At 43.8% G+C, this 21,491-nt stretch overlaps 1 protein-coding gene across 1 annotated transcript in view; it reads right to left on the reverse strand.

Moving 5' to 3' along the window:
• Nucleotides 1–21,491, reverse strand: part of otog (otogelin) — a gene marked incomplete at its 5' end in the record, with an annotated part of 59,909 nt that overhangs the window by 36,588 nt on the left and 1,830 nt on the right. The window contains 20 exons of the mRNA XM_084541873.1: nucleotides 1,325–1,399; nucleotides 2,366–2,531; nucleotides 3,907–4,119; nucleotides 4,504–4,628; nucleotides 6,542–6,719; nucleotides 7,940–8,072; nucleotides 10,114–10,259; nucleotides 11,752–11,798; nucleotides 12,147–12,255; nucleotides 12,377–12,502; nucleotides 13,711–13,820; nucleotides 14,774–14,880; nucleotides 14,964–15,094; nucleotides 15,189–15,397; nucleotides 15,485–15,606; nucleotides 17,160–17,317; nucleotides 17,621–17,722; nucleotides 18,645–18,777; nucleotides 19,373–19,989; nucleotides 20,046–20,238. Of these exons, the coding sequence (XP_084397999.1) occupies nucleotides 1,325–1,399; nucleotides 2,366–2,531; nucleotides 3,907–4,119; nucleotides 4,504–4,628; nucleotides 6,542–6,719; nucleotides 7,940–8,072; nucleotides 10,114–10,259; nucleotides 11,752–11,798; nucleotides 12,147–12,255; nucleotides 12,377–12,502; nucleotides 13,711–13,820; nucleotides 14,774–14,880; nucleotides 14,964–15,094; nucleotides 15,189–15,397; nucleotides 15,485–15,606; nucleotides 17,160–17,317; nucleotides 17,621–17,722; nucleotides 18,645–18,777; nucleotides 19,373–19,989; nucleotides 20,046–20,238 (3,200 nt within the window). The remainder of the gene's footprint in view (nucleotides 1–1,324; nucleotides 1,400–2,365; nucleotides 2,532–3,906; nucleotides 4,120–4,503; nucleotides 4,629–6,541; nucleotides 6,720–7,939; nucleotides 8,073–10,113; nucleotides 10,260–11,751; nucleotides 11,799–12,146; nucleotides 12,256–12,376; nucleotides 12,503–13,710; nucleotides 13,821–14,773; nucleotides 14,881–14,963; nucleotides 15,095–15,188; nucleotides 15,398–15,484; nucleotides 15,607–17,159; nucleotides 17,318–17,620; nucleotides 17,723–18,644; nucleotides 18,778–19,372; nucleotides 19,990–20,045; nucleotides 20,239–21,491) is intronic.

The raw sequence follows: 21,491 nt of genomic DNA on the forward strand, positions 1-21,491 counted from the left end.
TGGTGTGTCACAGCTCAAACACATCGACCCTAGCCTAGAAGGCAGACCAACTTCCTACACCCACAAAATGCTTCTGGTGGAAAGTTGGCCTGGAGTCTCTCCCCACTGGGAACTGATTATGCTCCTGCAAATATCTGTGGGGCCAATCGAATCATTTGGGGCTTCATGTGGTTCTGCATAGAAGAGTAACAGCGACGTAGACTTCGTGTTTTTGGGGAAATATTTTTTGATTTTAATGTTTAGATAAAATGAAGATGGAGTAAAGTTGTTGAATTTTGCTGTTTCCTTTATTTTCAGCACTTCCGGTTGTCTTTTCATGCTCTGGTTCTTTAAGATCACCAGCCAATCAGAGTGGTCTCTCTGAACCATTCAGATTTTCTATTTCTGCTATGGCTTGAATCGGGACCAGAGAAACTAATTTCGTTCCATCCCATGTACCAACATGTGTTGAAATGACAATAAAGAATCCTTGAATCCTTGAATCCTTGAATATTGTAAAAAGCCACCAAAAAGTGGACCAGACACACCAGAAAACCCTGTCCCGCAGAAGTTGACTGATGGCCCAACACAAGAAAACAATTGACAATTGGCTCAGTGTGTCCCAACCAATGCATCAACCCTTGCCTGGAAAAACTTCCCAGTATGCAATTTTTTTGTAGTTGAAAGTTGGTCTGGTGTGGCTCCTTTGAGAACTGATTATGCTCCTGCAAATATCAGCAAAAAAATAAAAAATAGGCAGTGACAGGGGTCTGACTAGTGGCTAAGGTGCAGGACACATCATCGAAACTTTGGCCACAGATCCTTACTGACGGGCCAGCACCAAAAAATTGGCCCTTAGAGGTGATATGACTAAATTTTAAATCCTTTCATTGTCTGCATTTAGTGTTTTCTCCCAATGACTTTTTATCTGACATTAGCACAACATCATTGAGTGGCGGCCTTTACACTTGGGAAATTTGGAAAATACAAAGTATATGCAGACTTCCAAAGGGATGAGCCTTGATGATTTTGATGCCTCCATGACATTTACTCTGCAGGACTAAACACAAACGTGTGAATAAAGCAAAATTGCATTTGTCAATTTTCATCTTGTAGTGGCAAATAGTGAAATACTTTACACCTTCACGATGTCCCTGCAGCTGTAGCTAAAATCTGCTTTCATTTCATTATTTAATCTCGTTAACAACTGTTTTCACTTTGTCAGAATGTCTGGGTGCAACAGACAGGAGGTGGATTCACAGAAACGGGTTTGTCTTCTAACACGTGGAAGGTCGTTTTTGAGGATTCAGACGTGAAGGACAGAGACAAGGGAGGAGGATCTTACTGAACACCTGCTGACGTCATGATCACATCTCCTGGTTCGTAATCCGCTCCCAGGAAACTGCAGGGACACTCGCTCCTGAAAACGCACACAAAATAAAACCAAAAAAATAAGAATAAAGATTGTTAGTTAAAAACACAAATAAGGAGGTGAAACGTGCAGAGTTTGGGTGAGATTCTTCTTAAGAGCAGCGCGGGACAACTTCAGATGCAGCATTATGTGACTATTTCAAATGCAAACATCTGCAGAAACATCCTGCGTCCAACTTTACACACCAGGTTTTGGTTGACGTGAAACCAGACAGTGCTCAGTTTGTTCCTCACTGTTAAGAATTATGTTAAAGAGGGGATTGTGTTACCTCAAACAGAGTATTAGTGGAAAGGTAAGGATCTGATATGAGGCTTTAAATCAGTGCTGAAGGTGTTGAATCGATTTAGATTAGACACTTTTATCATGAAGAAAATAAATAAATATTACATTGGCCCTACATGTGTGTTTGTCTGCAGCTAAAAGCCTTTGTAACATATAGGCCAACGCCACACATCAGCCTCTGTACTACAAATTCTTTCTCACTGGTTATCAGATATCTGTGTCGTCCAGAGTCCGAGTGGGAATGAAAGGGGGGTTTCACGGTGGATTCCTCGATTGTAACCCTATCACATGGTAAGTAAAGCGCCGCGCCGCACTAGGATGTAAAAACCTGGGACATTTAAGCGGAATTAAGCTGCATGTCTTCCAGGGCAGAGCCAGGCTGAAAGGGAGAGCACAATCGCAGAGGTCTTCTGGCTCTGTAACGACTGCGGGAGAGAGAGATACAAGGCTTTCCACTTAAAGGCTGACCCAAGCTGCAGAGCAGATACAAATATCACTTTGAGAGGATTTGTTTGGTGGAGTGACTCCAGCCGGTTGGCCTGTCAACGGGCTTCAGCTGATTCCCATCTGCCTCCTGAACTCAATGCCGAAGTCTGCAACGTGCTATAAGAGAAGAAACTGCTGCAATATGTTTGATTTATTGTTCTGGAAGCCCCGCCCACTCTGCCTTACCTGTGCACGCAGGTGTGCGTTCGCTGGTTGTAAAAGGACCCCGGAGGGCAGACGCAGCCCTCCTCACACTCGTCCCCACATTGCTGCGGGACGGACAGGGAGGAGCAGCGGCGCTGGCAGGAGGACACACAGGTGCCGTACTGCATGGTGGCAGGACAGGGGACGGCTGCAGGGACAGGATGGTGTGGAATAAAGAGTCAAAAATTTCTGATTACGTCATAAATCCACAGAGATAGATTCGTTATTCTGCGTAAATCTGAGCTGAGACAAAGGAAACTCCACCAGTTTAGGTGTTTAAGCCAGAAACGAAAAATCCTGTAGTCTAAAACAAAAGAGACAAATATTGGATTAAATTTTCTTGAAAAGTGCAATAAGTTAAAAAACAAACAAAGAAAAAAATAGTATTCTTCTTCAGTGAAAACAGGAAGTAGTCTGCAACATCTGGAGTTTCCAGGTCTCTCTGGTCCAGACATGGATCATTGTGTTCAGCACTAAATAAACCTGGTGCTTCTACAGATTCACAAGACAAATACTCAGAGAGAAATTCAGACGACCAAGAAGTCTAATTACATCTGAAAGTTGTTCCAGAGTCCAACAGAACTTCTTCTTCTTCTTCACCTACAGACGCTTCTGCTTTTATATGAATCAAATAACAACCGTTTTCACATTTTTTCTTTCATATATTAAAGGACAAAAAGCGAGTTTAGCATTCTTGATTTTCTTGAGTCTAAAATCAAACTCGAAATATCAAAATGTACATGAGTTGAGTTCAGTGTCTTGCTAAAGGACACGTTGGCATGTGGTCGATGCACCAAAGACTGAACCGCCAACCCTCTGGTTTGTGGACGACCTGCTCTACCTACTGAGCCACTTAAAAGTGTCTTTATCAGGTTTAAATTGAAGATTTGTAATAGCGGAACTTTAAAACAAGGTTAGTCCATGAATCCACGGAGTCCACTCAGTCAAATCTGCACCTAACAAACACTGAACGTTTAAAAGAAGAGAAAAGTTTCCTGGAGACAGCGTCAAGGAGAAAAATCTTCCAGAGAGGGTTAGGGAGTTTATGGCAGCGTTGGATGACCAGAACATTTCTGGAGTAGAGAACACAAGGTACCAGCTACCCTCTCCACACTACATTAACACAGACAGAAAAATGTATTGGACTGAATCCAGTCGACTCTAGGAGAAGACAAGGAAAGACTTTAGGAAGCTACAGGGGAGGAACTTTAGGAATCTATTTAAGATCGGATCCGGACCCAGATTGGCCGATACTCAATATTAAAAGATCGGCATTGGATCGGGTCATCTCTAAAATGTGGTCATTTCTGTGTTAATTAACTCCTGTCACATTGTCTCCACATAAAACCACTGGAAGTCGACAGATCCTTCACATTAGTTTGTCACATCTTGTCTTAACTCATCACCCTGAAACCAGAAATGTTCCTAAAGCTCTAAAGTTATTAAAACCAAGTGTTAACATGAAGAATGAGTTTGGATTCAGCAAGTCATCCTCTGCAGACCAAACATGTCTGAGCACTCACCGCAGTCGGGCACATGCGATCTGAAGTCGATGATGATGGAGAATCGGCGGCAGTGGCGGGCGTAGTGGGCGAGCGCCGAGCAGAGGCAGGGCGTCCCGCACCTACAGGTGTCCGAGCGGCACTGCTGATGGAAGGGCGTCGGACTGAGGTACTCGTGACAGGGGGCGAACAGATCCTGGTTCAGGACGTCACACATCTCTGAGGCGTAGGTCACTGAGAGAGGAGGGGGAGGGGAAGGAGCGGATTTTAAAACATACATTCACAGGCATGTGTGTGCAGCCACACCCTCCAGGAGTCTGGTAATGAGAAGCTCAATTACATATAAATAATGTTTTAATTCTTCGTTTACTTAAAATAAATGCTGAAAATAAAGTCTGCTGAAGCTTTGAAATAAGTTTAGAAGAGTCTGTGGCTACATGAGCTTCTGACTTGTCACCATATTTGTTTTGAACACTAAATAAATCTGGATTTTCTGTTAAATGTGTGAAACCGACCGAAGGGGAAACTAGTTTCATTAAATAATGCACCTTATTTATAAGATACATCCTTATTTAGATGGCTTTTATATTTTTTTTGATGAGGGAGGAGGGAACTGACCGGCCTGCTGGTGCGCATCACACGGGTCGAGCTGAGCCGTACTCAGGCCGGCCGAACATGCCGACGAGACCCTCCAGGCATTTCCAAAAAGCTGAGGAGTGCTTTCTATCATACCTGATGGAGATCTGCAGGAAAAAAGAAAAAACAACAGAGCACAGATTCATTATGACGACTTACTTTCCACACGTCTGCATAAAAATAACCAACAAATAAGGGGCAACAAATAAATGCACCTCTGGGATTACGAGTTCATTTTAAGGCCACATTAGGGTCTTTATTGACAAGCCTGAATGTCTGGAGTAGAAGAAGATGAACCAAGATGTGTCCACGTCTGGACTCCACAAAGAGGAGAAGAAGGAGGATGAGAAGAAGAAAAAAAAAGGAGGTAGAGGACAAGGAAGAAAAGGAAGAAACGGAGAGGGAGGAGGAGTAGGAACGAGAGAAGAAGGAGTAGAAAGAGAAAGAGGAGAAGGAGTTGAAGAGGAAAGAGAAGAAGCAGAAGAAAAAAGAAAGAGGAGGAGGAGGAGGAGAAGAAGATGCTGAAAAAGAAGGGGAAGGATTAGAAGGTCGAGACGAAGGAGGAGAAGAAGTCCTGAATAGATTCAGTAGAAGAAGATGAGCCAAGAGGTCTCCACGTCTCCAACGTTGCCGTCCACGTGGATTCCAGAAGGAGGAGAAGAAGGAGGTGGAGAAGAAGGAAGAAGAGGAAGAAATGGAGAGGGGGAGGAGTAGGAAAGAGAGAAGGAGTAGAAAGAGGGAGAGGAGGAAGAGGATAAGGAAAAGGTGGGGGAGGATGAGGAGAAGAAGAAAAAGGAGGAGAAAGAGGAAGAGGAGAGGAGGGGAGAAGGAGAGGTAGGAAGATTAAGACAAAAAAGAGAGATAGTGATAGAGAAAGAGGAAGACGTGAAGAAGAAACAGAAGGAATAGAAAAGGGGAGGAGAAGGAGAAGGAGTTGAAGAGGAAAGAGAAGAAGCAGTAGAAAAAAAGAAAGAGGAGGAGGGGAAGATGTTGAAAAAGAAGAGGAAGGATTGGAAGGTTGAGACAAAGGAGGTGAATAAGGAGAGGGAAGAAGATAAGAAGAAGAAAAAAAGGAGGACAAGAGAACAAGGAAGAAGAGGAAGAAACAGAGAGGGAGGAGGAGTAGGAACTAGAGAGTAGTAGTAAGTAGTAAGCAGTGGAAAGAGGAACAAGAGGAAGAGGATGAGGAGAAGTAAAAGGAGGAGGAAGGATTAGAAGGTCGAGACGAAGGAGGAGAAGAAGTCCTGAATAGATTCAGTAGAAGAAGATGAACCGGGATGTCTCTCACGGGTTAACTCCCATTTGTCAACATGGGAATCGATGCAATAGCTGCCCAAATGACCATAACACCTCCAAGTGTTGGATTTGGACATCCAAATTTTGGTTGTACCATCCCTCTCTACAGTCTGCTGCATCTGATACTGATACAGGGATTGGCACCTTAGAGTCCACCCAAGGCACCATTGATCAATTTTCAATTTCTTTTTGAAATAAGATTAGCAGAGTCCATAGCTACCTGAGTTCCTGACTAAATGCACTTATTTACATTCAGTTAATTCCTCAAACTAAACTCTTGTGTCCTAAAGTCTTTTTCTCAGAGCTTTGAGCCAGGTGAGCTCCAGTTTTCCCTCCAGCAGCATACGACCACTTCAGCCACCAACTGTGATGTATATCCATTTACAGCTGTTAGACAACATCCGCCCTTCATGGTCGGCCATTACGGTAGGGTACAGTGGAGCCCCTATTCCAGTAAACAGTAAATTCCTTGTTGAAGTGGCGTGTCCAGTTGGGCGCTCATCTGGCCGGACTAAAAGAGCTGATCAGAGAGCGAGGCTTTTGATGCCAGTGTGCATTACAGAGAGAGAGTGTGAGAGAGGGAGAGCACTTCGCCGTCACCTCCCTCCTTGCCTCTGAAACAGGAGCACAATCCCTATTTTCTTTTTTTTTTATTATTATTATTGGAGGGAGGGGGTTAAGAGAGGGCGCGGGAGGGGTCAGAGGTCAGCCGGCGCACACTTACAGGAAGTCATCTTGGATGTTGCCGTTGAAGGTGCCGCACAGCCCCACGGTGTCGTCCTTCCACAGCTCGTCGGCCTGCAGGTAGAGGCGGAACTCGGTCCAGCTGTACTGGAGACGCAGGCCGAACGCCGTCCTCACCTGGAGGAACATGGACGACAGCGCCTGGATGTGGAAGAGGTCTGCGGGGGGAGAGAGGACATTAATGGTAGTTTTTTTTTTTAAAGTCACAAACTGATAAGACTGTACAGAAAGTGGAGGTCATGACAGCTAATTAAAAGTGAAGCTAAATCATGTGAAGCTCCCCCTGGTGGCTGGCTGCAGTATAGGTCATATAAGCCCCACCTCCTCCATGTTAGTGGGCGGGGCTTGGGCCAAACTAAAACACTAAAATACACGTCAAATAATTTTTTTTTTCAAGGATGGTTTCTGTCATTTTACGTAGTTAATATAATGTTGATGCATGTGTCAATTTGTTTTGGATAAGTTTCATTTTAGTTGGTTATTTGACGCTACAGAAACAGGATGAGACATAATGGCAACCGCCAGTTGCCATGTCAACCGCTCTGTAAAGCAGTCCCGCGGGACTGTGAAAGTTGTAAACAAAAATTTTAAAAAATAAAGTGTAGCCAACATTTCCTTGTAACTAGTGGAGGTAGAGCAGAGCGCAGAATTAATTACACGAAAACGGAGGAAATGTGGGCGGGGCATCGATATCGCGGCGCCACAGCATCAAATACATTTTATGGTAGTTAATATTGGTTATTTGACGCTATAAAAGCAGGATGTGACAGTTTCACTGTTACAGACAACCTGACCTTCCTTCTAAATCATATTTTATTATATAAATTACTTGGTCAATTAATAGATCAATCGTTCAATCTGTAAAATAAGAGGAACATTTGAAAAGTGCAGATAACAAAGTGACGTCAAAGATTTTTTAATTCACTTTTATCTGAAACAAGAAACGATATAATGTTCTGCAGAAAAGACTTATTAGAATTTTAATTACATTGATAAATCGACTAGTAGAGTTTTATTTATGCACGAAATTTCATGTACTGCAAGCGAGGATGTTTAATTTATTGGCTAATTATTTCTAATACATCGCTGAGCTGGATGAGTGTTGGTGTCATCGAGGTAAACATCAGATCCTTCTCACGTAGTTTCACACACAACAAACAAAGGGCTGTTGACTTCTTCATGAAAACAGTGGTGTGTAAATAGAGCAATACTCCGAGGGGTAAGGCGTTTTGTGCAAAACAATGTGAGCGTATTGGGAAAAAATTCATCTCAATAGCACAACTGTCATTCAAGCCACCTCCGCCATTGCCCGAAGAAAGATGTCAGGCCCTGGGTGTAGAACAATGTCGGAGGGGGATATAAAAGACGAAGAGGTTACCGTCAGAATAGGGCAGTGAGATGCGGTACTGTCCAGCCATGAAGACCTCTCCCACGTGACTCATTGTGATCTCTGTTCTTGGATCCTCGTCAATAACCAGGTTAACTGATTGGATGCAGGCCCCGTCCAAATTCTGTAATTGAGACAAGACGGCGCGATAAAGCACGGCTGGCAGTTTTCCCAAACCGCAACAATTCAGATACATAATGAAAGAGAAATAATAGGAAGAAATTGAGTGGAATGACAAGAAAGAGAGTGAAAGAACAGAAAAACAGAAAAAGTCTGCAGGGAGGGAATATAATACACTTAAAAGATAAAATGTAAAATCATGAAAAGACTAAAATCCAGCTAGTCATCTCTGGAGTCTGCTACCATTGACCTCCATGGTAAAAATGTCGAACTTTACAGCAGAAATAAACGTGTTTTAAGCTTGTTACATACTCAATGAGAAGCAAGAAATTTGTTCTCAAGGTGAGCAAGAAAAAGAACAGTTCGTTCTGGCCATACATAGACTTCCTGAGAAACTCTAGAGCCGAACTCCGGGGAAGTCATCATAGGCCCCTCCCACTGCAGCATACAGCATTGTGGGAGATGCAGGAGACGGACGACGAGATGGATGCCGTTCATTCAGCACGCACCCAAACACAGTATACCGATCTCTACCCAGAAGAGATAAGTGGTCACACTGCGAATATTAGCGACTGGGAGCTAACAGAGTGTCCGCTAGCATTTCCACTTTTCCACATTAACCACGCCCACTTCCAATTTCTGACCAATCACAGAATAGTTGCCGGACACCACACGAGAAAAAAGTTCTGCTGCGAGAACAAATTGAGGATAAATTTCTCACTTCTTGCAGTGTATGTAGCAAGCTCAAGTTTCTGAAGCTAATTTCTCCATTCCTGAAAACTGTACGAGGGAGCATTTATATTTAAATCAAAGTAATATTTAATTAAAAGGGCATAGCCGCACTGAGTGACAGTTGGGTGCCATCGCAGGCCGTCTCTTTAATTTTTAATTAGCTGGAATTGAGGTGGAGGCAGGCGCTGCCAAGATGGCGGCCGCTGGACACGCTACACTGAGCTTCAAAACCGCTCGACAGTAAACCATAAGGGAGACGTTAAGGAGGTTTCATCCATATTTATATACAGTCAGTGGCTTCAGTATATGTTTCAGCTGCTCACTAACTTTGTCTGCGTATTGTTCGATGCTAGGAAAGTACGTATAGTGGGATTCAACCAGATGACTGATGATGCTTTAAGAATTGCTGGTGCTAAATATCTGCTAAATTTAGCCAGATCTGAACTATATGACAAGAAAAATCTGAGACTATTTTAGACTATACTAGACAGTCGTTGGGCCCAAACTGCAGACAATAAAGTTGCAAAGCCTCCTCCATGATCTGACTTGACAGTGCATCACGTTGCTCATGAATAAATTGTAAATTTTAAGCTGCTGCTGCCCGTTACTGTGGCACTGCGATATTTTCAAAGGAGGAAAGTCTGCGCGTCGCTGACAGTGAACGATCTGCATCCATGAATCGCCTCTTTCATAAGTGGCAGAGCCTCATAGTGGAAAGGTTTTTAGCACCCACCTCCACCCTCCTCCTCCTCCTCCTTCTTCCCACTCTTCCCATCGTTCACCTCCTGTTTTCGCATAACCTCCTCTCTGTCCAAGCCCCCCCCCCCCCAGCGCCTCTCTTCACCTCACGCTTCACTACAAAGCCGTCCACAGCTCTGTCAGTCTGGCCTGATAAGGTAATCCTGTTCACTTGGCTGTTAGAGGTCTCGGGCCTCTGCTCTGATGAGTGGGACATCTTATATCCCGCCTCGTCCCCTCCATCTCCCCCCCAAAACTCTGTTTGCTCAGCAGCTCAAAGTCTGCTGGGAAACTGGAGGCTTGGAGAAGAAGCCCTCCATCTTTTCATGTCCACTATCTGCCTGAAGCAGTTGCAGCGTGGCTATTGAAGACAAATGACCCGGACTCAGCGGGGATTATTGAGCACTAAAGTCATGATATGATCTACACGACAGACAAACCGCATGCACCTGTAAGCCGAGCCAACAGAACAGTCGGACTGCAATGGGTCAAGTGGAAGATTTCCAGGACGTAGAGACACTTTTTTTCAACAAAGCAGAACTGAAAAAGCAGAAATAACTGAGACGGTAACTCACAGCTCCACAGGGAGTGTTCTGGATGGTGACCGTGAACCTCCCAGAGTTGCGACTTTTGGCCAAGACATACTGACAGGTTGCAGGGAAGGTGTAGACCCGCCCGTCAAAGGACTGGAAATACATATCGCCTGTCACGGAGCACTCGCCTGTAGAGACAGTAACACATTTTTCACTTTTTGGCTTAATTCAGAGCTTGGTGTATTCAAGAGAACTGCTATCTAACCAGGTTTAGTGAGTGGATAATAATAAAAATAATAAGTAATAACTGAAACAGAAGCAAGAGAATGAACAAAGCTGGAGTAGTGGCTCCATTTTTGGAGAAGAATTCTTCTTCTGCTCTATTTCCAGCAGACTGTCAATAAAGACGCTGTCAAAACAGTTCTATTGTGATGAATGTTTTGGAGTATTTAAACACATATACCTGCTCAGATCATTTTAACAGGTAAATCAGAATGATCTGAATTAAACCAGGGGTGTCAAACTCATTTTAGTTCAGGGGGCCACATACAGCTCAAGTTGATCTCAAGTGGGCCAGACCAGTGCGAACAAACTGGCATAATAACCTATAAATAACGACAACTCAAAAATTTTTCCCCTTTGTTTTGGTGCAAAGAAGAACATTATGAAAATATTTTATGAACAACCTGAAATTTTGGTGCAATTAAGTGCAAATCTGGTGCATTGCTGCCATCTACAGTTTAGTTCTAGGTCTCAGCTACTCTTACTAAAACAGTGTGGTCCCTAGTGGACAAATTATAAATTGCAGTCAATATCTTCTGTGTCGTTTTCGCATTTTGCAAATTCATCCCGCGGATCAGATTGGACCTTCTCGGGGGTTTTGCACCAAGGGCTGTATGTTTGACAACACTGATGTAAACGTAATCAGTATGAAGGTTTTGTTTATTTCCTGGCATCCTAACTGGGAAGCATCCTTGCTTCTTGGCTAGATATCTATCTTTTTATTAGCCTTACATTTTGCTGAATACTAAACAAAATCTTTCCTTGTTCCTCACCTATGGAGCTGTCTCCTACTTGCCAACATTGCTCCTTATCTAGGATACTTCCCTTTTTCTTTGGTCCGTCTTGGTATCAAGAAGGACCTATCAAAAGACTTCTTCCTCTTCTAGAGATCTTTCTTCTTCCAGGTTCAATCTGTCTATGACATTTTCTGCAGTATTTCTTGAAAACAATCCACAATCATTGACTTCTCCTTTTGTTTGAAGCATCCTGTGTCTTTGCATCAAGTCCCAAACACATTGGTTGATTCAATTGACGCTTTCTGCTTCCACGTTTCTGGCTTCCTACGTAGGAAAATTCCACTTTCACTGCTTTCAATCATGCTATGTTTCAAGAATATCCCAAAACCAAGCTGAAACAAAGGCAACCCTACAAAACAAACCTTCGATTTTGGATATACCTTGACCTAAATGACTGGCATATGTTTCTAGAAAGTATTTCCTTGCATCCTATTCAGAGAATTTCTTCTCGCTGGTTAGCAGGAACTTTTTTCATGTTTGTTCTTCCTTTCTAGTTCCCTTCCCCTTTCCTTAACAGACCAGTTAACACATGATTGAGTGTGTCCTGCAGAGAGTTTGGAGTAAAACCCAAATCAACCACCCGCACAGGGAAGGCACAAACCTGGGCAGTTGTAGTCGGTGCAGTTCCACACTCCACCCACGCATGTGCTGAAACAGAAAGCAGAGACGTCCACAGGTGGCTGTTGGCAACATGAAAGGCTGAACTAATCAACAGGATCACTGACAGAAACTGAACACACCGAGCCCAGGTGGTCAGATCTGAATGGATAAAAAGGACTGCAACAGAGTCCGCAGGAAAATATCTGTGTTTTATTGTAGCGTGGTCGCACATGTGTCCATCTATTTCAAGGAAAGTGAGATACTGAAAGAAAATCACAAAGCCCTGGTGTTGCCTATTTGTTATTGGATGAAAGAACAGTATTTGAACATGTAAATCAGAGCAGTTTCAAAGGTTATTCAACCGGAGTATTTAGGAGAGGTAGAAACACTGCTCACCAGTTATTGCATTCCTCCTGTAGCATCTGTCCAGATGGATAAAACATGCCGTGGTACTCACAGGGACAGTCGGAGGGCGTCACGCAACCTCCATCCTCATAGATCAGACCTGGAGAGACAGAAGATGTCAGATTCAAAAAGATGCAAAAGAAAGACAAGACAGACACTGTAATGAATAAAGGGTGTGCAGTATTTGCAGGAAGCCATAGGTCTCAACGGAGTAAACTCACCTTCGGGACAGTAGCATCCATCCAGGCAGGCCAGCTTGCTGTCGATGCACGTTCGCTCCAGGTTGCAGGACGCCGGGCAGCAGCTGATGCATTCCCTGTACTGCAGTCCAAGAGGACACTGCTTCGCTGGTCGCATAAAGAAAACACAACATACTCAAATCTTCTAATGCAAAGTCTGCAAATAGGGCTTGAAAATACTGCACACAGATCAAAGACTGAAATTATAAAAGAACAATAAAAACAGAGAAAACTGATGAATTATTGCCACACAATTTACTCGTGTGCACAAAATAGGATTACCAATAAAAAAAACCTTGTGTTCCAGTAGCTACCTCCAGTAAATTAACTCTGCCGCAGCTAACTTCAGCTGCAACAACAGTTCTTTCGTTACCATAAAATAGACATCAACAAACATTCGAATTAAAGTACTGCAATAAAAGGCTATTATTACATTACACCATATATCAACATGTTATCTATACAACAATGAATGCTATATCATCATGTGTCCGGTAGACCGCCTCTCCATGTGCTATTGTAAATTAGCTCTTCTGACATGGATGGCTAACGGCGCTGAAGCTAGTTATGCTACACTTTTAGCGTGTTTTCACCCCACTGAAAAAATTTCGATATTTCTTTTATATTTCATAGCATAAAATGAAGTCCAATGTCCTCTAACCAGTCTCTGCTCCACCATAACGACAGTTAGCTAATGTTGCTTTAGCTAACATACGGCTAACATACAGTACATACGTTCTGTGAGCTACGCCAGTATCTGATTGCTGTAAATTAGCTGTGTGTTAGGTAGGCTGCAGTAGCAACTGATCTGTGTGTAATGGGATAATAATAATATTAACAAAATGTACATTGAAATGAAGAAATATATATTATTTCACTGTAATTTTAAGTCTTGTGTCTTCTAGCTTATGTCAATGTCACCCTGTAGTAAACCTCCATAGTTAGCGTTAAGAGTTCTATGTGCTGTACATTAGGTAGAATCTGATATAAGTTACTTAATGGGTAACGTGGTTATTGATAAAATGTACATTAAACAGACAGAAACTATAAGAATTTGTACCTTCTGGCTTAAGTCTGTTCCACTGCATTACCCTGTGACCTTCACAGTTAGCTAATGGCTCTTAGCTAGCATAAATTAGGTAGGCTACAGCTCACATATATCGACAATATAAACATTATTAATGGGTAACGTGGTTACACTATTAGGAATTTGTTATTTATCAAACAAAAATGTGTGTTTCTTTTTTTGTGATGATTAGCATATGGGACTAAACTTCATTTGGTGCCGATGGTTTAAAACTCCTGGAATAACGTACCACACTGAGGAATGTGCTGCCTCCAGTCGTGCAGTGGGTGGTCAGCATGGGCACAGGCCCGGGCGTACTCGCTGAACACCTGGCATACCACATCGCCGTTGGGACCCGACCTTCAACAGAGTGAAAAACAGAGAAGGACTCTTTGACCAGAGCCAGAATAGGTGTGGCTACAGAGCCAGGTACTCTGCAGCTCGGATAAATAACTACCAGCAGCAGCTGTTGCCTTGATTGTTGCGGAAGGTCTGTATCGGTGATCTTCTCAGTTGAAGTGAATCATCTGATAAAGTAGTTTTGTTCCTGAAGACAGTGAATGGTTTTGCCTTTAGCTGTAGGTCCAGATTGCCAGGGCTAATGTTACTCAGAGAGTGAGGACGCATTCAGGACGATGGACCCGAGCCACCGAAAGACACATGACTGTCCTCTGGTTGTCTGGCTGGGATCTTTTTAAACCAGGAAGTAACACAAGGGCTTGCAAACATCCTAGAGATCTCAAAACTTCAAGTCTGTGTACACTGATCAGGCATAACATTATGACCACCTTCCCAATATTGTGTAGGTCTCCCTTGTGGTGACTCATCAGAGAATGGACATGGGCCTTCTGAGGGTGTCCTGTGGTGTCTGGTAACATTATGTTGTTGGTGGGGGCCCCTGTGGATCATCCCACAGACACTTGATCAGTTTGGGATCTAGTGAATTTGGAGGCCAGGTCAACACCTTGTGCTGTTCTTCATGTTTTTTTTTTTTTTAGTTGTTCCTAAAGTGTTTTTGTGTGTGTGTCTGTGTCAGGCTGCATCCTGCTGGGGATGGCTGCTGCCATCAAGGAGTGTCATTGCTATGGGGTGGGGGTGCCTGGTCTGGTCTAGGTGGGTGCTACATGTTTAAGTAACATCCACACCAATGAATGCCATTTCCAGAAGTTTCCCAGCAGAACATTTTATTGTCTCAAGATGGTCAGTCATATTCACTTCTCCTGTCAGTGGTTGTAATGTTGTGGCTGATCAGTGTACAATAGCCTGACTTTCCATCAGGCCTTGACAATCAAATTTTAGCCTGTTGTTCTTACATGCAGAGGTCGTTGGAGCAGCTGGCCATGTACGACAACGGGCTGACAAAGTCGTGGCAGCTCTGAAAAGGTGGATCCAGCAGCATCGAACACACCTCCTCCACTTTCTGCAGACACAAAACACACAAAGACAGTGTTTTCAGTTTCAGGTGTTTTTCTTGAATATGTAGTTTTTAATCTGACACCTTACCAGCAGGACATGAGCGTCGACTGCAGCACAAGGTGAAGGGAAGCCAGAAGGAACCATGGGACATCTTTCCCTGTGCGGATCCATCTCCATCCAGCTATTCACAAACATTTCTAAATCGTGGGTCAGCACACCTGCAAGAAAAAATTAATTCAGCAAAGTTTTAACCCTGATGTTTAGTCTGTAAATCCCTCCTTTTATAACAAGCCAAAGACAGAAACGTCTCACCGTAGCTTGTCTTCAGGTCGTCCTGGACATCGGCGTTGAAGTTACCACACAGGCCACAGGTTCTACCCACAAACTCTGGGCTGAGTTTGATGTAGACGGAGCCGCTGCCTCCGTCCCAGGCCAGCGTGAAGCCGTGCTGCTGCGTTACCAGCACATACTGAGAGATCTGCTCCAGCTGCAGGTCGTGGATGTGATGAGGCAGCTGCAAACTAAATACAGAGACAAAGAATCCTCTACAATATCTGTATAGGTGTAAAAGACAACGTATAGATAGCAAGCAGGGTGTTACTGCTGACCTTTGGCCTTTGAAGGTGACGTTGGTGGCGTGAAGTCGGACCTCGCCTTCCCATGGCAGGAAGAGACTGACGGATCGTTGGCAGGTGTAGGGGGCGGAGCTACAGTTGGGGTCATTGTGGACCTGAAACATGAAATGAAAGCACAAGTCCATTCATTTAAATGAACACCTTGTTGTGAAGCACGAAGGCTGAACTGCAACGTAATCACTCTTTTCTTGGAAAACCTCAATAGGATGACATTTCAAAAGTCACACTACATAAGTGTTGGTTTCAGGTGATCCTGCTGGGGACGGCTGCTGCCATCAAGGAGTGTCATTGCTATGGGGTGGGGGTGCCTGGTCTGGTCTCGGTGGGTGCTACATGTCTAAGTAACATCCACACCAATGAATGCCAGGTCCAAAAGTTTCCCAGCAGAATATTGTATTGTCTGATGATCAATGTTACGTACTTCTCCTGTCATAATGTTGTGGCTGATCTGTACATATCCTGACATATCTCATTCCTCTATACCATGGAGCTGCATTCTTGTCCAAAAACTATTAGAAACATGTCACTGAGCCTCATATCTCAATGAGTGACCTATTTTCTCGTTTGGATGAACACGCAGATATTCACCCAAGAGCAATTCTAGAGTATTAACATTTCCGCCAAACTATAAATTATTTAGCCCTTTTAAAGAATGAAACTGAAGAAAAATAGACTGAAGCTTTGAGAGGCACAAATATTCAAGTCAAAACGTATGAACCATAGACTGTATATAAATATGGACAATGCGTTCCCACTCCCTCGCACTCCCTTGACCAAAATTACGTTATTTTCACGGGGATACAGGCAGCACCATCGTGCAAGTTTGGATCGGAGATGGACACTTGAACGTATATCAGCATTATATTAACTTAAACGATCTTTGAAAAAAATATTTTAAGTGAATTTTATTTTTTTAGTTTGGCCTAAGTCCCGCCCACGAACATGGAGGGGGAGGAGCTTATGACCTATACTGCAGCCTGCAGCCAGCCACCAGGGGGAGCTTTACTTACTTTGGATTCACTTTTGAGGAACTATTCCATCCTCCATCTTAGACTAACATTAAAAAAAAATAATAATACGTTCTCCTAGCTTCCTGAAACCAAAAACATCAACTTTAACCAGCTCCCCCTAAAATAACTGTTTAAAATCCGGAAACTAGATCTTCTAGGAACAAACTGATTCTTCAGCAAAGTGTTTTACCCACTACACATGTTTCTGGCTATGCACTATGGTGACATTATATTCTCTTGTTCTTTTGCTGTTCAATCAATAATCATAAAGCATTTGAATCTTTTCATGTTCCCTGTTTGGTTTGGTTTTCCCATCCACGGATACGGTATCTGCAGCCTTTTCAAGGGAAACAAAGTCCTGGTCTGTTGCAGATGCTTTCAAGGCATAGTGGGTAATTGCAGTATTTAATGGTAATTGACTCTAATAACCAGATAGCTTTCACTAATCTTTAGAGCAAATCTTATCCCCAGGCTGAGACTGAACCTAAAGTCAGAAAGGAGAGAGTGTTTTGTAGCAGGAGGCTCTCTGAGTCCAAGTCTTTACTCGACTGGAAGCAGGCGTCAAACCGAAAAAACTTCTGGGCAGCTTCTAGTCGAGAGGATTTATTTGGTCCCAGTGCAGGTGAGTCTGAACTAACCTGGACGACGATGCTGGCCTGAGTGGTTTCCTCACAGTCCCGCAGTAAAGTGTACGTACATCGTCCGGGGAAGTAGTAGTAAAGGCCGTCGAACGTCTCCAAGTTGTACTGACCCCACGTCCGACACGTCATCTCCCTCTCAAAGCCAGGGTTTGGAACTGGACATACGACAATGAAAAGACATTTCACTAATTTTAAGATGAACATCACAACTTAACTAATTATTTAGCTCAATATTCACCCTTCGCAACGTATTGTATTAATGTTTAATTAGCCATTAGCTGTCACGTTCCCGTTAACTTTTATTGAACTGTTTTTCAGATTTAACTTAATGTTGTTACAGGATATGCATTATAATAACTGAAATGTAACAGGAATGAACAAATTGGTTTATTTAAATGGACAGGCTCTTATGAATGGGTTGTAGAGGTAAGGCTGTCAGGTGTACTGTCAGGGTTTACCTGTCTGACATCTGTGTCCAGTGGCCCGATACAAGCTGCAGTCACACGACTCCGACTGGACGCAGTGTCCCCCGTTCAGACAGGGCGACAAACAAGGCTGCCCTGAGAGAAAACAAGTAAAAACCAACAAACTGTTACACTGCTGCTCATCAGGCTGCACATGTGTTTCATGACCAGCTACAAAATGGTCTCTGTCAGCTCCGTAACAGATGACTGATCCTGAGCATCTGCAGGCCTCGACTTTAAGGAAGAGGCCCCCACCTGTTGCCATTCATATGGAGGCCTCAACAACAAATGTCCCAGTCACTGAACGCACCACTAGGCACCAAACGATGGCTCCTCATCCTGCAGTAACACCATCTGCTCGGTGGACTTACATCTTGTCTGCCCAGTCAGCCACGTCCCCCCAAGAGCACATAAAGGGGTTCGTTGGGGGGGCGGTGAATCCGATAAAAGCTATTTTCCTTCAGTTTTAATGTAAGTGCAACAGAAGGCTCACTTGTTGCTCTGTGAAGTAAAGTCAACTTAAAAAAATTGTGGCAATGCAAAAGTGGAATCAGTTGAGTGTCATGGCCTGTAAGGTTTCACATTACAGGAATTAAACAAAAACATAAAGATGTTTCTAGGACAAAGGAGTCTTGGATCTGTTATTGACCAGTCTATGTCGGCTTGTTTGTAGCCAGCTGGCAGCGCAGGACAAACATATCTGCCTGCTAGTCCTAGAGCAAGAAACATGATGCTAAGCTAAGCAATTACACACAAAAAATATATATAGTTCTATCAGTCTGTTATTAGAAAATTAGTAGTCGGTGCATCAGACGGAACAAGATGGAACAAAAGGATGATGCAAATCATAAAGTACACTATTATAATGCAGAATCCATGAGACAATGTTGAATTTTAGTTTGATTAATACATTCGTTTAAGGAAAGTTGTTCTTAGCCAAGTGTTAAAAAATAGAAGAAGAACTTGAGCTGCTGAAATTTGCTTTGCACACATTCATTCAACACTTTTCTTAACCTACCTGCTATCCTACGACTCGAGGACCTCAGGGCTTCCTTCGCCTGCCTGGTGAGCAGTGAGATATTAAGTGGACGCTCGTCTCGTGGCAAGGCTTCGCTGGCAGCATTTCCTTGTGATGTTGAACCAGATGACGACTGGGATTGGTCAGAAGTTGCTAAATCTGACAGTGGTTGGTTATTAGATGTTAAGCTGTAGGATTTGTGGTGTGACACGCTGGCAATAGAGTGATTAACTGGTATTAAAGTGGCTGGTGATTGATTAGATGATGCTGAGGTGGGTGAGGATTGATTTGATGCTTTGGAGACTGTTGTTGATTGACTCAGGGATGAATGGCTTGGTGATGATTGGCTTGAATTTGTAGAACTGCCTGTTGAATGGTCAGATAAGACCTTAGTTGGTGCTTTGCTGACTAGTGATGGACTGGCTGGCACTGTGCTTCTTGGTAATTGGCTTGGCAGGGCGTTATTTGTTGGTGTTTGGCTGACTACTGTGGTGCTGCCTGATGATTTTTTGACTGATGCTGTACTCGTTGCTGATTGGCTTGCTGGAGTTGGGTTGGCTGAAGATTGGCTAGCTTGTATTGTTGTCGGTGATGGGCTGGATGGTGCCGTGGTTGTCACTGCAGATGGGCTGGTTTGTGTTCTGCTGTCTGGTGATTGGTTGGATAATCTTGTGGTGGTTGTTGATTGGCCTGTTTGTACTGTAGAAGTTGGTGATTGATTAGTTGACATTGTAGTAGTTGGTGTTTGGCTGGTTGATGCTGTAGTTGCTGGTGATTGGCTGGTTGATGCTGTAGTAGTTGGTGATTGGCTGGTTGATGTTGTAGTTGCTGGTGATTGGCTGGTTGATGCTGTAGTAGTTGGTGATTGGCTGATTGATGTTGTAGTTGCTGGTGATTGGCTGGTTGATGCTGTAGTAGTTGGTGATTGGCGGGTTGTTGATGTAGTAGTTGGTGATTGGCTGGTTTGTGTTGTAGTAGTTGGTGATTGACTGGTTTGTGTTGTAGTAGTTGGTGATTGGCTGGTTGATGTTGTAGTAGTTGGTGATTGGCTGGTTGATGTTGTAGTAGTTGGTGATTGACTGGTTTGTTCTGTAGTAGTTGGTGATTGGCTGGTTGATGCTGTAGTAGTTAGTGATTGGCTGGTTGCTACTGTAGTAGTTGCTGATTGGCGGGTTGTTGATGCAGTAGTTGGTGATTGGCTGGTTGATGCTGTAGTAGTTAGTGATTGGCTGCTTGCTACTGTAGTAGTTGATGATTGGTGGGTTGTTGATGCAGTAGTTGGTGATTGGCTGGTTTGTGTTGTAGTAGTTGGCGATTGGCTGGTTGCTACAGTAGTAGTTGATGACTGAATGGTTTGTAATGGTGAGTGACTGGAGGACATTGTCCTTGACGGTGTATGACTAGATGGTGCTATGATTGCAGATGATTGGTCAGAACTGAGGGTCCATGAGGCATTTGGTGTCCTCTCTGTCCTGAAGGACGTCAGGTTGGACGTCAGGTTGGACGTCAGGTTGGACACAGCAGTCCGGCTGACCAGTGAATGACTGGAGGCAGATGTGTTGGCTTCTAACGCAGCAGCTGCTGCCTGGAGGTCCTTCAAGGAGAGACATTGTATGAGCAGGTATTTCATGCAACAGTTACAACCACTGAGTCATAAAGCTACAGCCTAATCTGACCTATCCGTGTTTCAAAGCCTCTTAAAACCAAACATATTAAATCTGATCGTTTTCATATCGGACTCTGGCACGGTTTGGATAAGAAACCAAGGAACCAATTTGAGCAAACATAAGTCTTTGTAACGCATCATGATTCGTTTAATTAATCCTGTGAGTTCAATATTATATTGAGCAAATCAGGAAAACCAGCTCAGCTCTCAGGTGACGGATTAATAAAGATTTGATTAAAATGCGAGACACCCAAAACGACGATTCGTTGTTTCGTTGAGGCAAAAAAAAAAATCATCCCAGAATTACGCTTGACTGTTGCCAAACCAGATTCCCGACTGGTGGGGATGGAATCGAGGCGACGCTGGGAAAAGAAGAGGCCAGAGAGAAAAGACCTGTCATCCAACCTTCATTAATGACTCCTCTGTGACTTCCAGCACAGCTTTCCCATCCAGGTCGACAACCCAACCTTCCCCTCCACCTCTTCCCCCTGTGTTTTCGCATTTTTTTGGACAAAAACTCTTGTATAAGATCTGCAACAAGGACACGTTTATCAATTTGAGATTTTTAAACGCTCTTCCAGGTAAGAGGGGGAAACACTGATTATCTGGAAGGTATGAAACCAGTCGGATGAAACCAGTTGGTTTAAAAAGCATTCCCATCAGCGTTGGCATTCAGAAAACCGTCAGCCCAACCTTGTTTCTAGTCTTTGAGCCTCCCTGGATACCTGAGCTCTAAAACCCAGGCTTTCATCTCAAAGAGCAGGAACAAAGCAGATGGCAAGGGTGAAGAGTAGGGAGGGCGTGAGGGCTCGTGACAATGAATTATTAATCAGCGTTCAGCATCAGGGACACGAAGACAGAGCAGGTCAAGCACAGCAGAGCCGGTCGTCACCACTGATGCACAGATTTTGGTCGAAGCCGCCGTGCGCTCAGAGATCGGAGGTGCGATAGATCAGCTCTCTTTATGCCGGCGACCTGCAACCGGCGACCTGCAACCTGCGCTGCCTAATCGCTTTGTTTTCGCTTACGACCTCCTATAGCTTGGACAGGATTCTCACGCCTCCCTGAGCCAAAGGGGAAGCCGGGACAAAAGGGCGACCGCATTCATGCTGATAGCGGCTCTGATAGAGGAAGAGCGAGACAACAGAGCAGCTACTGTATATTCCTGCTGGGACTCCGCG

This window comes from Chelon labrosus (assembly GCF_963514085.1).
Source record: "Chelon labrosus genome assembly, chromosome: 3".
In the NCBI taxonomy this organism is placed as follows: Eukaryota; Metazoa; Chordata; class Actinopteri; order Mugiliformes; family Mugilidae; genus Chelon; species Chelon labrosus.